Source organism: Musa acuminata, chromosome BXJ3-9 (assembly GCF_036884655.1).
Source record: "Musa acuminata AAA Group cultivar baxijiao chromosome BXJ3-9, Cavendish_Baxijiao_AAA, whole genome shotgun sequence".
In the NCBI taxonomy this organism is placed as follows: Eukaryota; Viridiplantae; Streptophyta; class Magnoliopsida; order Zingiberales; family Musaceae; genus Musa; species Musa acuminata.
The window spans coordinates 9,976,224-9,995,522 of NC_088357.1; the positions used below are offsets into that span (position 1 = coordinate 9,976,224).

The following is a 19,299-nucleotide window of genomic DNA, read 5'->3' on the forward strand; positions in this document are numbered from 1 at the left end:
GAAACAAAAAAAAAGTATGGCACGACAAAACATTTCTTGGCAACCAAAACAAACAGTGACAAGGCGCGATGAATGTGCCAGGTCTGGGGCCCCACACGCGGCGCGTAAGAGTCGTGCGTGCGGCCGTTGGAGTACCTGGCTCGGGCTCTGCGACGCCGCAGCCGCGGTGGGCCCGGCTCGTAGTACGACCGTGGCCAAAAAGGCTCCCCACCCACGCGCTCCTCGCCTTTGGTGTCTGCCATGTAGCGTATACATACTTCGTACGTACGTGTATACAAACATGGTGCAATAAATCCACACAAACGCTACCCGCTCTGGGTAGTCAGCGGACCCCACTCATCCAGAGTCTAGTGTGTGTTCGGGACTCGACCAATGGGGACCCGTCTCGTCAAGATTTTTACTCTCCATCGTACGGATGACCGCACGAAATCTGACATCTGTAGCAGATGCTGCATTGGGTGAGACTTGAGAGAGAGAGAGAGAGGTGAGGGGCGGTAGGGGAGAGTACTGTTTTACCATAAAAGGGGGTCCCCTTCTTCCGGCACCCAGCCATGAACCAGCAGCCATCCCTCCTCTCTCCAGTATTGTTGGCAGACAGATGAAGAGCAATCCCGGGTCTCCTTGAGCTCCGGCTGCCCTTGGATCATATTGCCTTCCATCGTTTCATATTGCGTAGGTTCCTAATAGCTCTCCTCCACTTCCACATCTCCATTAATCTATTCATCTTATCTTTCTTCCCCCCAGAACATCTACGCTCCTGATTGGTAATGCTTGATTTGGAAACTAGGACCTCTTTTACCTGCTTCTTTTTACTTAAACCGCCCCATCTACATGTCTACGTGCATCTCGTTGCCACTAGTTGTGTCATCCGGAGCTTTGGTTCCCTCTTTGTGCTCAGATCTTGAAGACTGCGGGAGGAGAGACGATGGTGAGGGAGAAGATCCAGATAAAGAAGATAGACAACACGGCGGCGAGGCAAGTCACCTTCTCGAAGCGGCGGAGGGGCCTGTTCAAGAAGGCAGCCGAGCTGTCGGTCCTCTGCGATGCCGACGTCGCGCTCATCGTCTTCTCCTCCACCGGTAAACTCTTCGAGTTCTGCAGCTCCAGGTAATCCTGACCTGACCTCATCCACACGAGATCTACTTTGTTTGTCCAAGGAAAACACTTGCAGGAAACATAGCATGGCGACTAAGTTTCTCCGGATATGTGTTTAGGTCATTTATATTGCTGACTCGTAGCGTGAGTTGAAATCTTCTTTGGTTTTTTGCTAGATCTTCTTGAAAAGAAGGCGCTTGTGTACTTGGAATCGAAAGATTATTGGTGGATTTTTTTGGATTTATATCATGATTAGAGGCTTTGGTTTCCAGTAGCTTCCATGGACTTGATCGGAAGTAGTAGTGGCCATGAGAACAGAGTTCTACTGTTGCACCATCAACCATAAGAACCTGAAACAATCCGATAAACAACCTGAGCTACACTCAAAATATCGGAATGGGAGTCACCAACAGTTCTCTCTTTATATATGTTTTCTATTTACCCGACGTGGATGCATGTTTTGATTTGAAGGCTTGGTTAATGAACGTCATCTGGATTTCACTGACTCTGAAACATACATGGTTTTGGTTTATCTTGCTTGTTGAATTCCATGCATTTCTGAGTATGGAGTGTTTTTCTTTTCTTTTTTCTGAAGCAAAATATGGTATGATATATTGCTTTCCATCACTAGTTTGCTGAAGCTAGCAATTTACTGGTTTCTAGTCCTTGCTTGTTTATGTTTCCGATGATGATAGAATCCAAATGCTACATATTTGATGCTAGTTAATCGTATGTTGTTGAGGGTAGGTTGTGATATATTTAGTGTTTAGGATTCACAACTGCTGTTGACTGTAATTTATTTTACGGTAGCATACAACTCCTGCATAGCAACACAAGTCCAAGCAAACCATAGTTCGAGACCCAACTCTCATCGAAGTTAGCACGCTTGTCAAAGTCCTCCAAAGAGGTGCCAATGAGTAGTATCAGTGATCTCGGAAAAGATTCATGAGTGACATAAAGATTGAAATAGGAGTAAACATAGTCTCATATTTCTAAGAGTTGGAAAGAAAATAGGACTCGTATATAGGTATTGACTAATAATAAACGATAGTTTTGACTAGTTTGACTAATATTCATGTAATTAAAATCTCAACAATGTAATCTACTATTCGTCTACTATGATTTGTCTATGCTCTTCGGAACTAAGTGTTTAACTATTAGTTTGTGAAAGTTACTTGAATCCATTTAGAACATATATACCTTTGTGCACAACTAAATTCATCATTAGGTTCGATAGCGACAAGAGATATTTCTTCGTTCTCATCCATACATACATCCAAACCTAAAGAACTTATTCTTCAATCCTACCATTTACATACTTCTCTACAATGCATCCAACGCTCCTACCGATATCTTAATTTCTTGTTTGGCATCAAACTAGCAAGTATTCAAAGCAAACTATATCCACTTGCATGCTTCAGCCCTAATATCACCCACAGACCTGCTTATGAGTATAGTTGGCTGAAATGGGTGTGTACTATGGAGAACAAGGAAGAATTAAGAACACACTGTAATAGCTGGTAACCTGGAATTAGCTGTGTTAAGACCTTTAGGCTGACATACAAACATAAAGAAATCCACATGGTCTTTCAAACTTTCATGATCTGTTTAAACATGACAACATGCCATTCCATCCAATGTTGTGTATATGTTTGGTATATTACAGGTATGACTTAGGCCTCATGCATACCATTCAAAGAAAAATAAAAAATGATGTCAAGGTGTTCTTTGCTTGGTAACTGTAAACTCTACCGCACGATGAATTGATAGAATGATTTGGGAGATTTTGAAAACTAGGCTATAGCTTGCATATTCCAAATAGAAGAATTTAGTCACCATCATCATCCTTAAGTTATAGTTTGACATGGTTACTAGCATCTCATCCGTAAACAAAAATACATCTAGCTCTAATTGTATGGTCTTATGATCAAAATCCTCCTTGTACAATGATAAACATGGTAAGCTGTGATACAGCTACAAATGCTCGAGAATCCTATCTTCTTTTGCACCTTGACCTGGATTTTAAGCAATGAAATTGACACTACAGCTGGAATAGCTATCATCAAGAATTGCTCACTGTTATCTGCTGTTTTATTTTCCCTTTTCTTTGCCTTTCTAATCTCATTCCTTACTCTTTGAAGAATCTATTGTAGATTCTTGATTACGCTGAACCAAATGTTGTGGTCTGTCCTCTTCTTTATACCACCAAATGCCTTGTTTTGAGATTTTGTTTTTCCCTCTTGCGTTCACAGTGTGCACTTCAAGTAACAAAGCTCACATACTATATCAATATATAACCTAATGTTACACCGATGGCCTGCACTGGCACTCCAATGTACATCTTTTGCAACCGATTTATAAAAATTTAGATTGTTCCAAATTCAAAGGCTAACAAAGCGCAAGGATGTAAGTCGGTTGAACAAATTGTTAACATTAACCTAGAATGCTACTAATGTATTCCAGATGGTTGCCAAGGCATAGTCAACATACTGCAGTTCATCTATCTTTCAATGAAAATGTGACTTGATGCTTTTTTGTTTATCAGATATCCTAATATCAGTTATTTCTTAGAGAACGGATTTTACGAAACAACAAGATTACTGAACAATAAATGACCACAACTTCTGACCTGCATATTGACTTCCTTCATTGCTGAAAGGTTTATTGTTTGGAAGACATTTTATAAGAGAAAATTCTCTGAATATATTTATGACAGTCGATCAATCGAATTTGTCACATTGCTTGTTGTCAAAGAATTATTGTCAACTGCCTGTTATATAAAGAAGTTATATCCCCATGAACAAGATCTAAATTTTCAAGAATTAACAGATTTTGTTCCAACAAATACTATTTCTTGTTTGTTTTGAAGCATGAAGAAGATCCTTGACAAGCATAGCACACACTCCAAGAATCTAGAGAAACAAGATCAGCTCTCCCTCGACTTAAATGTAAGTATGTAGTTTGATTCCTTTTCATTAGAGCTTATATCAAACTCCTAAGAAGAAAGAAAAAAGCAATGTTCTTGAAAGTTGTTTCAGTTATGCATCATTAAACAAATGGCAACCATCCATTAAACATTTATGTTCAGGCAAGACTGCCTTAAAGTTGGAAAGTAATGGTAGTTCATAAGTGAAATGAGTAGGAGATTGTTCTTTTTTTTCCAGCAGAGGAAGAATCATAAGATGTATAAAAGGTGAAGTGAGGGTTTTTCTAGAGTGTTACCAAGGGAGTTCTACATGCATGATTATAATGTAGTTTACACGTGGAATCACAAGGACTCAGGTGCATGCGGTGATGCAAGATACAGTTGGGAGTTTCTGAAATGTTGTAACATGAAAGAAAAAAGGTCTGTAAAAGAAGCAACATCTATGTCTTATTCGGAAAAGATACACCATATAGGGTTGTCTTTGGTAGAGCTAAATGCTCACAGGAATTTAGGCAGTCAACTGAATCTTTGGAATTTATTCTTTCATTATCCGGTTTTATCATTTAAACAATGAGTAACAAAGACAAGTCAGATTGCTGCCTTTTGCCATTCACCAATCTTTTTTTGGCATAGGTTGTTCTACAATTATGAAAATTTAATCATCATCGTCTCAATAAAAAATACCAAATTGCAAGAAGTAGTGACTTCTTAAAAATCACAGTAGTTAACCATTATTGATTGCCTTCTAAAAATAAGTATTTGACCGAATAACATAGTAATTTCTTAAGAATCACAGTGGTTCTTTCTAGAAGTAGATTAAACTGATGAAAGAAACCAGACAGTCGAATACAATTTTTTTATTTTTTGTTTACTTTGGTACAGCAGAAGAGTGATCAACTGCCTAAAATTTATTTCTATGAAATTTGTACCTAGTAATGCTGTTGTTGGCAAATAAATGAATTGAATTATACTAAATGCCAAAGAACTTTTTGAACTACTCCCTTCAGACTCCTCTTGGATGAATCTTCTACATCTTTTACCTATCTATGTAAGTAGCTCTTGCACTAGGACCTAATGTTAGTTGCTGGGTTTAGAAGACCATGGTCTCTGCTTGAGAAGAACATTGCATTGGGCTTAGCCCCTAAATTATTGAGAACTGGAGACAATAAAAGCAAGGCTTGTCTGATCCTTGCTTAATGCTCTTCATATATTTTTCATGAAGAACCCTACACTGCCAATGAGTTGGAAATAGTACTTGAAACTTCAGCTGTTTCTGGATGAAATGGGACACTCCACTTATTTCCATGTCATATATTAGTATCTTAATCGAGTCTCTAGCCAATAATATATGCATTTGGCGCTTATTCCAATCTGTTCTATTGCATTGTCTTCGATGTCCATGTTATATATATAATCCAATGATGAAAATGAGTATTCCTGGAGTTGGACACTACTGTTGCTGCCTTAAGACTTCACACAAGTATTATTATTGTTTATTACATTGATTTACTTGTGGTACTTCCAATTAACATGAGTATGTTTCCTGCCCTTCTTCAGTTGGACAACAAGCATGTAAGTCTAAAGAAACAAGTTGCAGAAGCAAGCCTCCAACTAAGGTCTGCCGATACATCTGATGTATGAGATGTCAAATGTTCAATCATGTTCTATCCTTAAATGTGCTATGCCCATATAGGCAGATGAGAGGGGAGGCACTTGAAAGTCTGACACTGGAGGAGCTTCAGCAGCTGGAGAAAACCCTTGAAACAGGATTAGATCGTGTGGTCGACAGAAAGGTAAACCTTGTGATGATGATGATAGATCCATTTCTATCATTTTGGCATGTAAGAACATCTAAAACCCAACCGTGCTTGATGTTGATCCTTCTCAGGGTACACAGATCATGCAACAGATTAGTACTCTTCAACAAAAGGTAAAAGAGATGCATCAATATTAAGTCTCATGATCTACTTCTCTTGATGACTTTTGGCCATTTCTTTGGTGCACAGGCATTGCAGCTGGCTGAAGAAAATGTGAGGCTAAGACAACGTGTAAGTCCATGACCACCAAGCTTGTAGGTTCTTTTTCCTCTCTCAACCACACTGAATGAGTGAAGATTTTAAGGGATGCAGGCGATGGAGATGCCCAACCTGGGGAAGCACATCATGGCTGAGAAAGAGAATGTTGTCAACGAAGATGGACAATCCTCTGAATCCGTCACCAATGCTCTACACCCAGGAGGGCCTCAGGAATGTGATGACAGTTCTGTCACATCTCTCAAACTCGGGTATGTTAATGAAGTCAACATATGCTATCCTGCAATCAAACATTAGATGAAACCATGTTACTTCTCTTCACGAAGAGATCATATGTTGATGAAGTCAACGTATGCCATCACATCTCTTCTGCCAATCATGAAGAGATCAACCTGCACAAAATTTTTCATGGTACTTCTCTTGTGACAAGCCCGTTGCTTCTTCTGGCACAGGCTACCTTACTGCTAGATGAAACCATGAACAGCTAGTGTTGGAAGAGGAGGCTATGCAGCTGAGGAGAAAACTTGTAGCCATCACCAGCTGTGGAATCTTAATTGTAAAGTAATGCAGGTATATTATGTATGAAGCTGGTCCAGTTGTAGTAAGAGGATTGCAGTATGTAATAGTTTAGATGCTTATGAACCAGCATGTGTGGTATGTGAACCAGTGAACATTGTTCTTTCTGCTACTACTGTCTGCCACCACCTTGGGACTTGAAGGATGATACATATTATTGCTATATGGCCAATGATTTGGAGGTTTAAGGAATGATTCCCCGACATGTCTCTGTGGATACGAAGTTGGCTTCCACAGTGCCTTGAGATGCTGTGGCCATGAATGAAGCTACAACCCTCGTATCTCCTGCAACACAAATAGCAGAGAAACTAGAGAACTTTGCCTTTGATCATCCCGACACTGTTCTGATGCATCAAATGTTTAGTTCCGAGAACACTCGATGACTATGTTCTGCAATCGAGTAGGACCATTTCCCTGAAACTCATCAGGGCTGGCGTAGTCTGTCACGGGCCCGAGTTAAAGTCACCCCTGCAAGATTTCACGGTCGAGTCGGTCTCTCCATGGCAGCTCCGGTCTTTTATGTGTAGTCTTTTCTGTGTGCTCACCTGTATCAGCCGAGCCATCGTACACCGAAGGAAGCCTTCTCATTGGTCAGTATTCATGGGCCTCTGACGACCGCAGCTAACTTCCTATGAATCCTATTTTACGAGTCACTGGAAATCTCTCATACTACAGAAGATGCTTTTTTTGCTTCTAATTGGGCTGCAAGTCCATTAACAGCAAAATAAAACACATACTAAAAAAATATAGATGCATCTAATTAGACCTTCTTCTCATACTGCAATATTACTTGAAATATATATGAAATATCCCATGTCATATAAAGGTTGAATGTATCCTTCTTCTCTATATCACGATTAGATTATTTTGCTTTTTTATTACAACTAGCATGTATTTGGATTTGTCTGAGGCACACAGGAGTTGCAAGCCTCACATGATCTCTCATCATTGTCAACTTAACTAAGCAAAATGAACACCATTTGGATGTCGCTTACCATTGGATTTTGATGTCACAAACCCCATTCCGGTGTCGCCTGCCATTGGATTTTGCTACCTATCAAGATTTATTTTGATTGGATTTAATGGAACCATATGGATGAGGCTAAAGGGGACGATTTAATATTTTAATTTAATCTTAAATTAAAATTGGGTTAAAACTTGAATGAACATATGAAATCTAGAAAGTATGTAGCTATTTTTAATAATTCTCGACACCCTACCTGTTATCATTGATGTAGATATAATATAAAATGTGTGTATCATTTATGTATGTAATAAATACTATACATAAATATACACAGAAATATACAAATATGTACAGTGTCATTTGTGTATCATTTACTCAGCCATCTTCCAAGTACAATCAATACTCACCAAGACAACATTAAGAATAACCATGCAAAGTATATTTATCTGTGAACGTATATATTACACGAGCATGCAACTGCAAGACCTCCATGATTGAATGTGTAATGGGTTATCTTCTTCCTTTATCACTGAGTCAAAACTGTGGCCCCAAGCAGACACCACCATAAGCTCTCATGGGAGCTCCTTTAGGTCACCAGCTTTTTGCAGCTCAACTGTGCCTCCGAAACCATGTTCATGCACTCCCAAAGTACAGATGAGGATAGAATGAGCTGTATGAAAGCCATGCTCGATGCTGATTGATGGAGAGGGCCTTCTTCTAGATCAGCATGGTGGCAATTTAATGCTCTTGTGAAGTTAGGTGATCATATCTTTTGTGAATAGTAGCAGCGGATGTGAAGCCTCCAAATGCCTATCATGAAATGTTGAGTGGATATGGAGATGAAGGAGGTAAAGATGTCCACAACAAGACATGTTTGTGTTTTATATGAACAGTCAAAAGATAATGTTTGATGCAGTATTTTAATGGAAAAAAAACTAAAAATGAACAGAAAAAACTGAATAAGCCAAACAGAATTCTATAGAAATTTTTTGTGCAAAATTACATAATCTATATGTATATGTGTATATCTCAAAAAGTCAATAATTTTTGTGTTTTCTATTCTAAATTTAAGTTATATACGTATATGCATACATACATACATACATACATATAAATACTTATAAAATGATTTTGAGTCTTAAGTTGATATTGATATGCCTTTCAAAATTATTAGAAAATATAAGAGATTAAATAATTTATGAACATAATAAAAGATATTTTAGATATGTAAATTTTTTATTAAATTCAATTAATTAACTTGAGTTTGTTAGATGGATGTTAATGAGAGTAACATATATGAGATATTCAAATATTTGAAGGGATATATATTTACAAAATCTAAATTTTTAAAGGGATAATATGATGGTGAAAAATATGTAAAAACCACCTTATATTATTTTGGGTCCAAGAAGATTAGCATGTCAAGTGACTTGTTTGAACTTTTTGCAATATATATATTTTACCTTAAATAATAAAATAAAACAACCTACTTTCATTCCATGGAAAAAAAGAAATGAAATTTAAGAATAGTCTTGTACTATGAAGCATGGTTAGATTTGCCATAAAGTTTCTTGTCAAGATTTTCTCATAACAAATAATAAACCTTTTGACTGGTAATGGCTTTTCAAACCTTTTTAATATTTACAATCATTAGTCATTCCAAGCCATCTTATCAACTTTGTTGTTGACGTACAAATCTGTGCTTTTGTTTTGAACATATTTTAATGCCAACAATAAATACCACACAATCAATCACATACGAATGTGTGTATTAAGGTATGTTTCAGCACTAAAAGTGGACTTTATCAACACAAAATGATTTTGATAGACAAAATTAGATTTTTATTTATTAAAAAAAAGGTGATATAATCAGTAATCGTAGCCCTGAGTTGGTAGATGCCAATTACAATATCATGATATATCCTAAAAGGTGGAGATATTGGATGATTTATAAACCAATGGTTGACATGATCCCACTCTCTCTAAAGTCAACATTTAGCTACATATGTTCTGTTTATTTGATGGTTGCAAGAATTGGAGATAAATCTCTCTCTCTCTCTCTCTCTCTCTCTCTCTCTCTCTCTCTCTCTCTCTTGCTTAATGTATAGCATTTCTTTTTTTTGGTTTTTGAAGCCAGTCAAGATATAGTCAATTAATGGGTGCAAGATGGAAGAGAAGATTAAGGGAGAAAAGGGAGTAGTAACTCCAATGTTTCGTGTTGATCACTGCACAAGAGAAGTAGTAGGCATGGTATTGAAGTGGTGGATGGAGGGGTTTGCAGTTCCATCCAATTATGAAGGTCGCAATGGACTCAAACGTGATTCTCTGAGGTATTCCACCATTTAAATCACAAGTTATTCGAGGTTTATGTTTGATTTGTTATCACAGAGACAACCCAATCGAGCAAAAAGATGGAAGATTAGGAGTGAGAAGGGAATATATACAGAAGCACACAAAGCCGAGACGAGCTCTCTCTTCACTTCAACCTCACGAGGAAGATGCTCAGCTCAGCCCCGCCGGATCCATCAGGGTTGATCATGTACAGCGACTCCGAGTCCTTGGATCCGACCACCCTCTCGAACCGCGCCCTCATGTACGTCAACTCCCCGTCGGCCGCGTCCTTCTCGGAGAGGCAGGGCAGGACGCCGGCGCCCATCGACACCCCCCTCAGCAGCTGCATTACGTGCCGCTCCTCGTCGGACACCTGCTTCCGCCTTATCGAGTACCCCGACTTCCGGCCGTTGCAGTACACGGCCCACACGTACTCCTCCACCAGCTTCTTCTTGATGGTCCGGGTCTCGCTCTCCAGCGCGATCTTGACCAAGCCGGAGGCCATCTCCTTGTGGAGAGAGCTGGTGAGCATGGGCAGCTCGATGAGGAAGAAGGGAGGTGACCTCGGATCCTCCTGGATGGCCAGGCTGACCCTTCCCCGCCGGTACCCGAAGAAGGTGACCGCGATCGCCTTGTCGGCCAGCAATGTCTTGCTGGGCCTGCCCAACAGCGCCACCATCTTGCAACCAGAGCTCAACATGGGGAGCAGCTTGAACATTTTGAAGACCCCTCCGCCGCCCGTTTTGGACCGGCGGCCTTCGGTGGCGTGCCGGAGCAGTGACATCACTCCTGGTGTCTCTGTCAGTGATGGCATCCGGTGGAGAGCTCGCTCTCAACGTTTACAAGTTAAAGAGGATGGTAGCCAGGGGAGTTCTATTCGGTGCAAGTTATTGTATCTCCATGAGAAGGCAGAGGACCGAGTTAATTACCTATATAGAGGCGAGAGCGAGAGAGAGAGAGAGAGAGAGAGAAGGGCTGGAAGGTGGTTGGTTTGATTGTCCATGGAATCTTTTAGCTTTTGTTAAAGTGGAAGAGAGGGCACGCAACAAGTTGGGTTGGATGTGACCAAGGTTAGTGATGGAAAGATTGGAGGGGCAAAGGGTAGATGCGATAAGGCGTGGGAGGTCGGACCACTTGGACCATTGAGGAGGAAAGGAGGAGGAAAAGGGTCCTCTCCTGTGTTCTGCTATATTGGCTTTTGCTGGCTTTATGCTTTCCCTTCTTCGAGCCTCACTAACCATCAGGGTATGAACCCTCCTCCAGATATATCTTCCATGACACATTCTTCTCTCATCATCCGTGGAAAGCATAAAGTAAAGACATCAATGATAAGTCAACCTTTGTGACAAGATAATGATCAAGAATGATTTCGTTATCCAGCTTGGTCACACCAAGAACTGCAGCTTGATTGTTTTTCTGTAACCTTTATACTTGAGAGAGAGAGAGAGAGAGAGAGTACTTGATTTGTACTGTTGGAGAATGAATAGGTAGACAGACGTCTTGTGTGAACTCTTTCTCCTGATCTTGTTCATTGCATCCCTCTTTACGTATGGGTTTCATGGGAAGAATAGCATTGATAAAGCTTGATGAGGAAGCCCCAAAGTCGTTTTGTTTCTTTCTCATTGAGTACAGCTACACTTTGCGTCAGTCATCTCACAGCCATGTCGCCCACATCACCAGGTCGTGATAAGGAATTTGTTTGGGACAACACATGCGATAGTTCGATGCTGTGACCAAAATGTTTGGAGAAATGTCACTGCATAACCTAATCCCTGTTGCAACTCAATGTAGCTTTGCCTTTCTCTTCACATAACGAAGTGGAGTTGTCTTCTTGGGCGCAAGTTATTATGTCAAGTACTGCAAAGACACTGAGGTCAAACTGTATGAACTGAGAAGGAAGAAAGTTGTAGTGATGATTCAAGAGGTGTTCGATAGGGACCATCGAATGTGGTTAGTCTCATCGCAGCAACAGCCCAAGTAAGAATTGCATCTGCTAACACCAGTGGACGCCCAAAGATCTTCCACATTGTCGCATGCTTGTTCTCGTGGACGACAAGGGAACACGAGAACCCAAATAGTGTCGATGAATCGGAGTCAGATGAACTAATGTCTGCATTTGATTAAGATGTTGGACTACAGGTGCATGATTCATCATTGTCGATGAACAGTACCTCTTCTGAAGCGATTGGGCGTGAGGATGGTTTAGCGCTGCTCATTAGGCTAAGTAGATCTCTCTATCATTTCCAATCCAACACTGTAATGGTCTGTAGCCATAGGAGGCTCTTTCGTAATCATCTTTTGGAGTGTGGCAGTGGGAGGCCTACAGAGATGGTCTCTTTTCCCCATGCTTGTTGATGTGTGACGGTTGAGATGGGAGCACCACATGGAGGAGGACCTCATGAGGACGAACGTGGGACAAGCATGAGTCTCCAAAGCGAGCCGACGGCTTCCATCAACAGTGAGCAGTGTCTTGATGTGGCCCCTGTGCCATGTGATGCCTTCCCTGCATTTGCGTCTGTGATTCGTCACCTACTTCTCATTTCCAAGAAACATATCGCCAGTGAAGAAGAGAAGAAGGAAGAGCAATATCTCATGTTGTTCTTGTACTGTTTTGATCTGTTTATGTGCACTGTTCATGATCATTTTCATGGAGATGGACTGCTCTGGGGAAGTACTCTGTCTGCATCATATGCCATGGTGGATGGTGGGGCTGCGATGGGCGGACAAGCTGCTAAAGGAAGACACATGACCTCTCCACAACTTGCACATATTACAGATGGGAGTTGCTGTGCATGGAAGTGGTCAGCGACATCGGGAGTGTGAGCTTGGTTCAGCAACATGGCCGTGATTTGGAATATGATCGAGCTTACATACGATTCAAGATCATCCAGTTATGTAATCAGTAGGGTCTTTAGCAGGTAACTGAGCTTTGAGGAGGAACTCACTCTTACAAGTTGCAGACTCTGTTTCTTATCTTGCAATACAAGCGTTCTCATTCTCTAAGTATTGCACCACTGTATTCTCTTTTGACCAGAGATCTTGAGTTAGGCTGTCTCAAAGAGTTACATGCCACCAATACTGCTGCAGTCCTCATTCATATGCCCTCTGCCAGCATCAGATTAACATGCTCACCAGTATCTCATATTCACTTTCATCATAGACATCATATGGTGCATTTCTCAAGTGAAAGGGTCACAAAAGTAACATTAGTGTCTCACTTCCCTCTTGAAAAAAGAATAAGAATCTGGATAATGAGATTAAAACTCAGAATCCCTCAAGTTTGTTCCAGCCAAGTAGGTGCCCAAGCCAAGTGTTGGACCTGTTATCATTTTATTTCTTCATGTTCTATGACTTGTTGATGAAACTGCACCTATGCAAATTAGTAAAGACCCAACTCTGCAAGCTTTCCAGTCTTTCCAGACCGCGAAAGAGATCTATGCTTCATGTTGCAATTAATCCTTTTGACAACCATGAATCATGCATGATCTTCGCGAAACAATTGGTGTTAACCTTGCCATTTACTTCCATCACACAGTTGTTTACTTTTGACATGTTTTATTCCAAACTAGCCTATAATCCTCATGGTTACAGTATCTCAGAACTGCTCTCTACCATTTGAACTGTTTGTAGCTTATCTTACTAGCTTCAGACTGTATAACTCATGCTTCAGATACACAAAGTGGCTAAGCTATCTGATGCAATGAATGCAGTGAACTACTTCCCATCCAGATATGACAGACAGCAAATTGTCTTCTTGTTTCACATATCATTTGCTTTCTGATCTCATGTGCACACACAGTTCAACATGGAAAATACTTTCTACATGAAATAGCAAAGCCTAAATAGTCTAATTTCATCTGGTTTAATTGATTTGGGCAATTAAATGGAGTGAGCAGCTTCATTTGATCATGATGGATAAGTGTTACTTTAATGCAACAACAAGCAACAATAACCTTGGAAAGGCAGATATTATAAAAATGGCATCTGCTAGTGTTATCGATATTGGAGTATCAGTTCAACAGTGAACAGAGTTTAGCTCACATAGATGTCTCCCACATTAGACTGTTCAGAAGCAGCAATAACTACAGAATGAATGAAAAGCAATCATTGGTGAGAGCACTCAATGTCAACAAGAAAGGTCTGGAACATCAGTACAAAACCTGGAAGTCCAATAACTTATCACAGAGGACAATAACAGGAACCATGCTGTATAATGTTCATTGGATACCCAAAGGAGCCTGTCAGGCACCTCTCACAATCTTTCCAACATCAAAGCACTTTAGTCCGGACTGTTCCAAGGAAAACTTAGAAAAATGACAGATAACAGAACCTCAAAGACTTCAGATTATTTAGATGAATCCAACACTGTGTTCTCCAAAGCTAATCTCCAGCCTTGGCATGAAGGCTAATCATGGTTATCATTAGGGTCACAGCTAGTCTTAAGGGGTCGAAGCAACTTATCATGGTTTGTTTGTGCTGACATCGATTCGCCACCATTACGTGCTATAGAGTGTCATGCAGGGTTTGTTTGTACTAACATATCATGGTTATGGTATTGAGACGAAGCAACTTATCGATATAGCTGTAGTTTGTACATATTTTTCCTCAGAAAGAACAGATATCATCCATCTTCATGCAATTAGTCTAATACCAATATCTACACATAACTGAAATAATGACTTTTTTTCTGAACAAAAAATAGTATATCCGCTGAATACAATCGGCTCGGTTGATTTTTTTAATCATAGTTGAACCTCATCAATAATATTTCTGTACCATTTTTACAGCAGCTGCATGCCCAATACGGGCATGCATACAGGAAAACAGAACAACAATCCACTACTAGATCAATCAAAAGATACAAAGATTTAACAAATTTCAATGTTCTTATTATAATAATGATATGAACAAATCATTGAACCATGGGATTTCATCAGCTACATTGTACTGTAAGGTGGAGAGAGTCATCTATGTAGCAAAAAGGTACCTGAATCTAAACTCATATGGAAGAACTTGAATTGGCTGCTGAATGGGACTTCCTCTTGCCGCTTCTAGGCATTTAGTTGCTTCGGTCCTCAACTCCTTTGGGAGTTGTAAGCAGATCCAGTCCATTAATGACTCCACATCTTTTGCAAAATCTCGTAGGTACCAATCAAGCAGCTTAGGAATTGCTAATTTGTTTGGTGTGGATATACCAATGGATGCTTGCAAATAATCCCTTTTTGCTCTTTCCAACTCTTTCTCAATTTTAGCTGCCGTGTATACTCTCACCTGAAAATTGTCAGCGAAGTCACTCGATCAGTTTTAAGACTGTTTCAGACTCCTGTCAGGGCCACAATTATGTGATTTAGTATAGAAAGCTCTTAATAGTTTTCCCAATTTCTTTTATGACCCTAAGATTAAACTTCAATTCAAATGCCAAAATTTCAGTTGCAAAGAGGGGCTACCAAAAGTCATTGAAAATCTTAGCATCCTAACTTAATGCTGCTTATTTTGTGGCAGGAATACAGCATGATGCACGTACATGTTCTGTTTAATGTATAAATACATACTTCACTCTGCAGATCTTAATGCTAGCGATCAAAGGTGACAAAGCCATAGAGCATATATGCATAATTTACACAACAAGGTGTGTCTGGGGAAACTTACAGCCGGTGATGACCAACTTCCACATGAAAGTGCAAATGTGACCAAGGGTTCAGGCCATTCTAATCCGAATATGCCTCGCATTGTTACATCATCACTTTTAGATCCTTTAGGGAAGACCTTTTAGGTATTTTAAAAGGATTAGTCAGTAAATAGAATATCAATCTTCACAAAGACTAAATGATATCCTACATGTTTCGAACTGTAAGGCAGCCTCAAAATGAAATGTTCAATTGTCATTGCACTGAGCATGTGACCACCCACATTAATCATAGCCTGTAAACAGTTGGAAGGCATTAGAATTCTTCATTAAAGATATGCATTCATAATCCAATTAAGCAATGCTTATTTGATCCAGAAAAGTGAAAAGAAGGATCCGACGTCGTACCTTTAGCATCAGCGCAACAATCATCTCAGGACTAGCAGGAATGCCTTGCTCGAGAAATGCCTGAGATTAGAAGTAGCATAGAATAGAAAAAATTACTTAAGACGGCTTTTCGGGTGTCTATAAGTTTTTCAGCTTTTCTCATGATTATATATATAAACAGTCTAGGACATACTAGAGCTGAATGACAATACATTCTTTGTCAGCCCACAAGAAAGCCACAATATATTTTGTAGCTTCAGAATAATTACCTTTCACAAAAATGGGACAGCAAGCATATATCATGATTTTTTAGACTACCGAGATCTCTAAGACTAGACTATCGGAAAGAAAAGTTCCCAATGATCTCTAATTTTTAGATTAACTATGCTAGTTAACAGCTTACATTCATCATGCATGAATTATAAATGTTAATCCAGAATGCAATCTTCTGCTGATGTGTGAGACCTGATAAATCCACTGATGCAAGCTCTCTGAGCAAACGCCTGCACTTTAAGGACAAGAAGCAACTAAATGTTAGTCATCAGACTTGAATAATGGAATGGCGAATCAAGTAAAGAACAGAGATCTCACTTTAATCTCCATGTAAGAAATGAACAACCCATGGGAAGGTTTGGAAAGTTCGAGCTCGCTTCAACTGCTCGGAAATATTTATATGGGCCAATGTCCCTTATTCCAAATTCTGCACAGATACCATATGGGTCTAGAGAATCAGTTTCTTCTGAACTCCCACTAGAACCTGATACCGAAGGAGATGCCTCGAGCAGCTCTTTAGTGTTCCCTGGAGAACTCAACCGTGAGAATATGTTCATCAGGCACCTCAAGATATCCTCGGATAGTTTGCTCGGCCCACTCGACTCAGATTCATTTGGAGCATTGGACTCGTCCAATTTTGCTTCACTGGAAGTGCTCCTTAAGTTTATTCCAGTTCTTTCATTATCCACGGAATTGCACTTTGGCTGAATTCAACAACAAGAACAAAGATGGCCATACACATAAAATAAATCAGGTACATCAATAAATGAATAAATTTTAGTAAGTTTAACGTGTCAGTTAACTTAGTTGGTAAAGATCTTTGATAGTTTATTGCAAAGTCCTGGATTCAAATCCCGGCCTTTGTCACTTACCATTTGTCACAAAAATAAAAAATCTTTACTAAGCTATGAGAGGACAAAAGCTGTTACCCGTGCATCCGCCTGCTTGTTTCCATTTGCAGCTGTTCCTACTTTCGAAGCTCTCCTTACTGGAGATTGCCTCCAGTTTCTAGGACAGTTAGCGCCTATTTGATTCTCTTTTCCTTGCTGCTTTTCAGTAATGGCCAAAGATGACTTCAACTTCTTTGGGGAGAGCTTATCATCGACAAACTGATTAGAGGAAGGCACATTTCGGTCTGTGTTTGATGACCACTGCAAAGAGGTTAGCTGTTTCGTGAAGGCCAAGTCTTCAGTATATGCTGAATTCGAATATGACTTCCGTTGCCCCAAGGTTTTGGAGTTTTGAGAAAGGGAGTCGACATCATATCCTAATTCCTTGGTTTTCTTGCAGGACGAGATGTAGATAGCTTCCTGATAGAGGCCTTGCCGAAAATTCACCACCTGTTCTTCGAGGCGAACCACCTCTTCCTCTAGAACGGCGATTTCGGCCAAAAGTTCTAGTGTCTTGAGGAAAAAGAAAAGAATTTGAAGTCAATTTAACCCTCTTTTGGCATCTGTAGATACGAAATTGCTGCTCTATGATGCCTTGAGAAGGAAGTTTACCGATGGTTGGAATACGTAAAGAGAAGAGAGATTGAGGAAAGCAAAAGGTAAAGGATAATTACATGTGAAGGCAGATATGGTGGAAGACGAGGAAGAGCACCCAGAGGTCTGGTGAAAGCCCTCTCCAAGGCTCTGTGGATGTTCTCTTCGTTCCTCAGCTTCTTTCTGAGCTTATCAACCTGCAAACAGGATGAGATGAAGCAATTCAATAAAAGCAAATCGAACAAAACGGACAGAGAAGCTAATCGTATGGAACGCGAAGATTAGTATTCAGAGAAGAACCGATACATCTTGCTGCAGAGCAATCTTCCTCTCTCTTCCAGATTGGCATCTGTTGGGTCCATTTGCTATGACCACCGATCCATTCCCCTGCATCTCAGTCTTCTTCTCCTTGTCGATTCCCTTCACGCAGCAAAACTCATAAGAACACGACAACCAAATCCCAACAACTCAATGGTAAAGAAGTAGCTTTTCGAAAAGGAAACAAGCTGAGATCGCATCTAGAATTCAAATACGGCTTTCTTCTTTAATTTTACCAAGGAAATCACTGAACCCATTTCGAATTCTGATTGCAAACCGCCATTTGTCCTCAAACTCCCAGAAGAAACTAGAGTACAGTCTCTCTCTTTGAGAAAGAAACCATAGCGTTCAAATGATTTAAAGGTATTCTCAAAAGCCAACCTCGAAATTGCCAATCCGTCTCAATTCCGTATGCATCAACAGCTAAAGAAAAAGGATCAAACTTCGGTTTCAGGAAAAAGATTCACTAGCCTAGAGAGAACCGCGCTGGGCTCAAATTCGCAATAAAGAAGCTAACTTTTCCGAGGCAAAGAGCATCAAGACCCAATAAAACAGAGACCCGTCTCGGATTTGCGTCAAAGGAGCCTACTTTATTGCGCTTCGGGGAAGCTTTGATGACCAGGGACGGCGCCCGCGCCTTGGAATTCATCGCCCTCCAACTCCTCCTCCTCCTCCCCACTGCTTGCATGAAAGGAAGAGCTAGCTGGGTAAAGAGACGAGAAAGCAGACTCTGCGAGCCTCGGCAGCCCAAGAAACCAGATGGAGGTATATCCGGAGGAGAAAAGCATTAAACAATCTTTAGACCTGAGGAGTGATCTCATTCGCGTACGGGGGCGGGAACGTTGAATGCGAGCGGAGGGAGGATAGCGAGACCTGCGGCCAAGGAGGCAGCTTTGGATGCCATTAATGGATGGGCGGGCCGAGAAGCATCGGAGCCACGAGACGCAGAAAGAGCGTCGCTCTCGCTTTCACCAACTCACTTGAGCTACGCTGCGTCTTCTTTTCAGCTCCAAGTAAGATTGCTTTGGAGAGCGAGTCGGGAGGGAGGCCACAGGCCGCTGGTGTCAGGCCCTGCCCCCCCCCCCCCTCTCTCTCTCTCTCTCTCGGGGGTAGATTCCTTGGCTCACCGCGACGCAGGGGACGTCGAGGATCGAAAGGCGAGAGGGCGTTGGAGGGACTCGCGATCAGCGCGCGTTAGCGAAACTGCGTGGAGCCAGCGCAGGTTAAGGTGTGGGCTTCTGCCACGCGGCTCGTCGCGAGTAACCGTGACCCCACCACATCCC

General features: G+C 40.8%; 3 protein-coding genes across 10 annotated transcripts; 1 reads left to right on the top strand and 2 right to left on the bottom strand.

Annotated features, from left to right (window-relative positions):
- The first annotated feature begins 487 nt into the window (after positions 1 to 487).
- LOC135650236 (MADS-box protein SVP-like) lies at positions 488 to 6,822 on the top strand. 4 transcript variants are annotated; one of them, XM_065169498.1, is made up of 9 exons: positions 488 to 764; positions 899 to 1,107; positions 3,965 to 4,043; positions 5,579 to 5,637; positions 5,715 to 5,814; positions 5,910 to 5,951; positions 6,028 to 6,069; positions 6,151 to 6,305; positions 6,507 to 6,822. In XM_065169498.1, the coding sequence occupies exons 2-9, from the start codon at positions 926 to 928 to the stop codon at positions 6,520 to 6,522; spliced, it is 675 nt and encodes a 224-aa protein (XP_065025570.1). In that variant the 5' UTR covers positions 488 to 764; positions 899 to 925; the 3' UTR covers positions 6,523 to 6,822. The 4 variants fall into 4 exon arrangements, with proteins under 4 accessions (XP_065025570.1, XP_065025569.1, XP_065025567.1 ...); XM_065169497.1 differs by having other exon boundaries at positions 489 to 672; XM_065169495.1 differs by having other exon boundaries at positions 532 to 672; positions 6,143 to 6,305; positions 6,507 to 6,742.
- A 3,174-nt stretch (positions 6,823 to 9,996) lies between these two features.
- On the bottom strand, positions 9,997 to 10,816 carry LOC135649408 (protein MIZU-KUSSEI 1-like). Its single transcript, XM_065167721.1, has one exon. The coding sequence runs from the start codon at positions 10,740 to 10,742 to the stop codon at positions 10,074 to 10,076; it is 669 nt and encodes a 222-aa protein (XP_065023793.1). The 5' UTR covers positions 10,743 to 10,816; the 3' UTR covers positions 9,997 to 10,073.
- Positions 10,817 to 14,795: 3,979 nt separating this feature from the next.
- Positions 14,796 to 19,092, bottom strand: LOC103997985 (uncharacterized). 5 transcript variants are annotated; one of them, XM_009419340.3, is made up of 11 exons: positions 18,821 to 19,092; positions 18,606 to 18,694; positions 18,005 to 18,118; positions 17,779 to 17,895; positions 17,144 to 17,617; positions 16,533 to 16,918; positions 16,345 to 16,444; positions 15,963 to 16,022; positions 15,767 to 15,850; positions 15,578 to 15,694; positions 14,796 to 15,199 (listed from the first exon to the last, which is right to left on the bottom strand). In XM_009419340.3, the coding sequence occupies exons 2-11, from the start codon at positions 18,663 to 18,665 to the stop codon at positions 14,897 to 14,899; spliced, it is 1,815 nt and encodes a 604-aa protein (XP_009417615.2). In that variant the 5' UTR covers positions 18,666 to 18,694; positions 18,821 to 19,092; the 3' UTR covers positions 14,796 to 14,896. The 5 variants fall into 5 exon arrangements, with proteins under 5 accessions (XP_009417615.2, XP_065022597.1, XP_065022594.1 ...); XM_065166525.1 differs by lacking the exon at positions 18,606 to 18,694 and having other exon boundaries at positions 18,821 to 18,958; XM_065166522.1 differs by lacking the exon at positions 18,821 to 19,092 and having other exon boundaries at positions 18,606 to 18,813.
- Between the last annotated feature and the right edge of the window lie 207 nt (positions 19,093 to 19,299).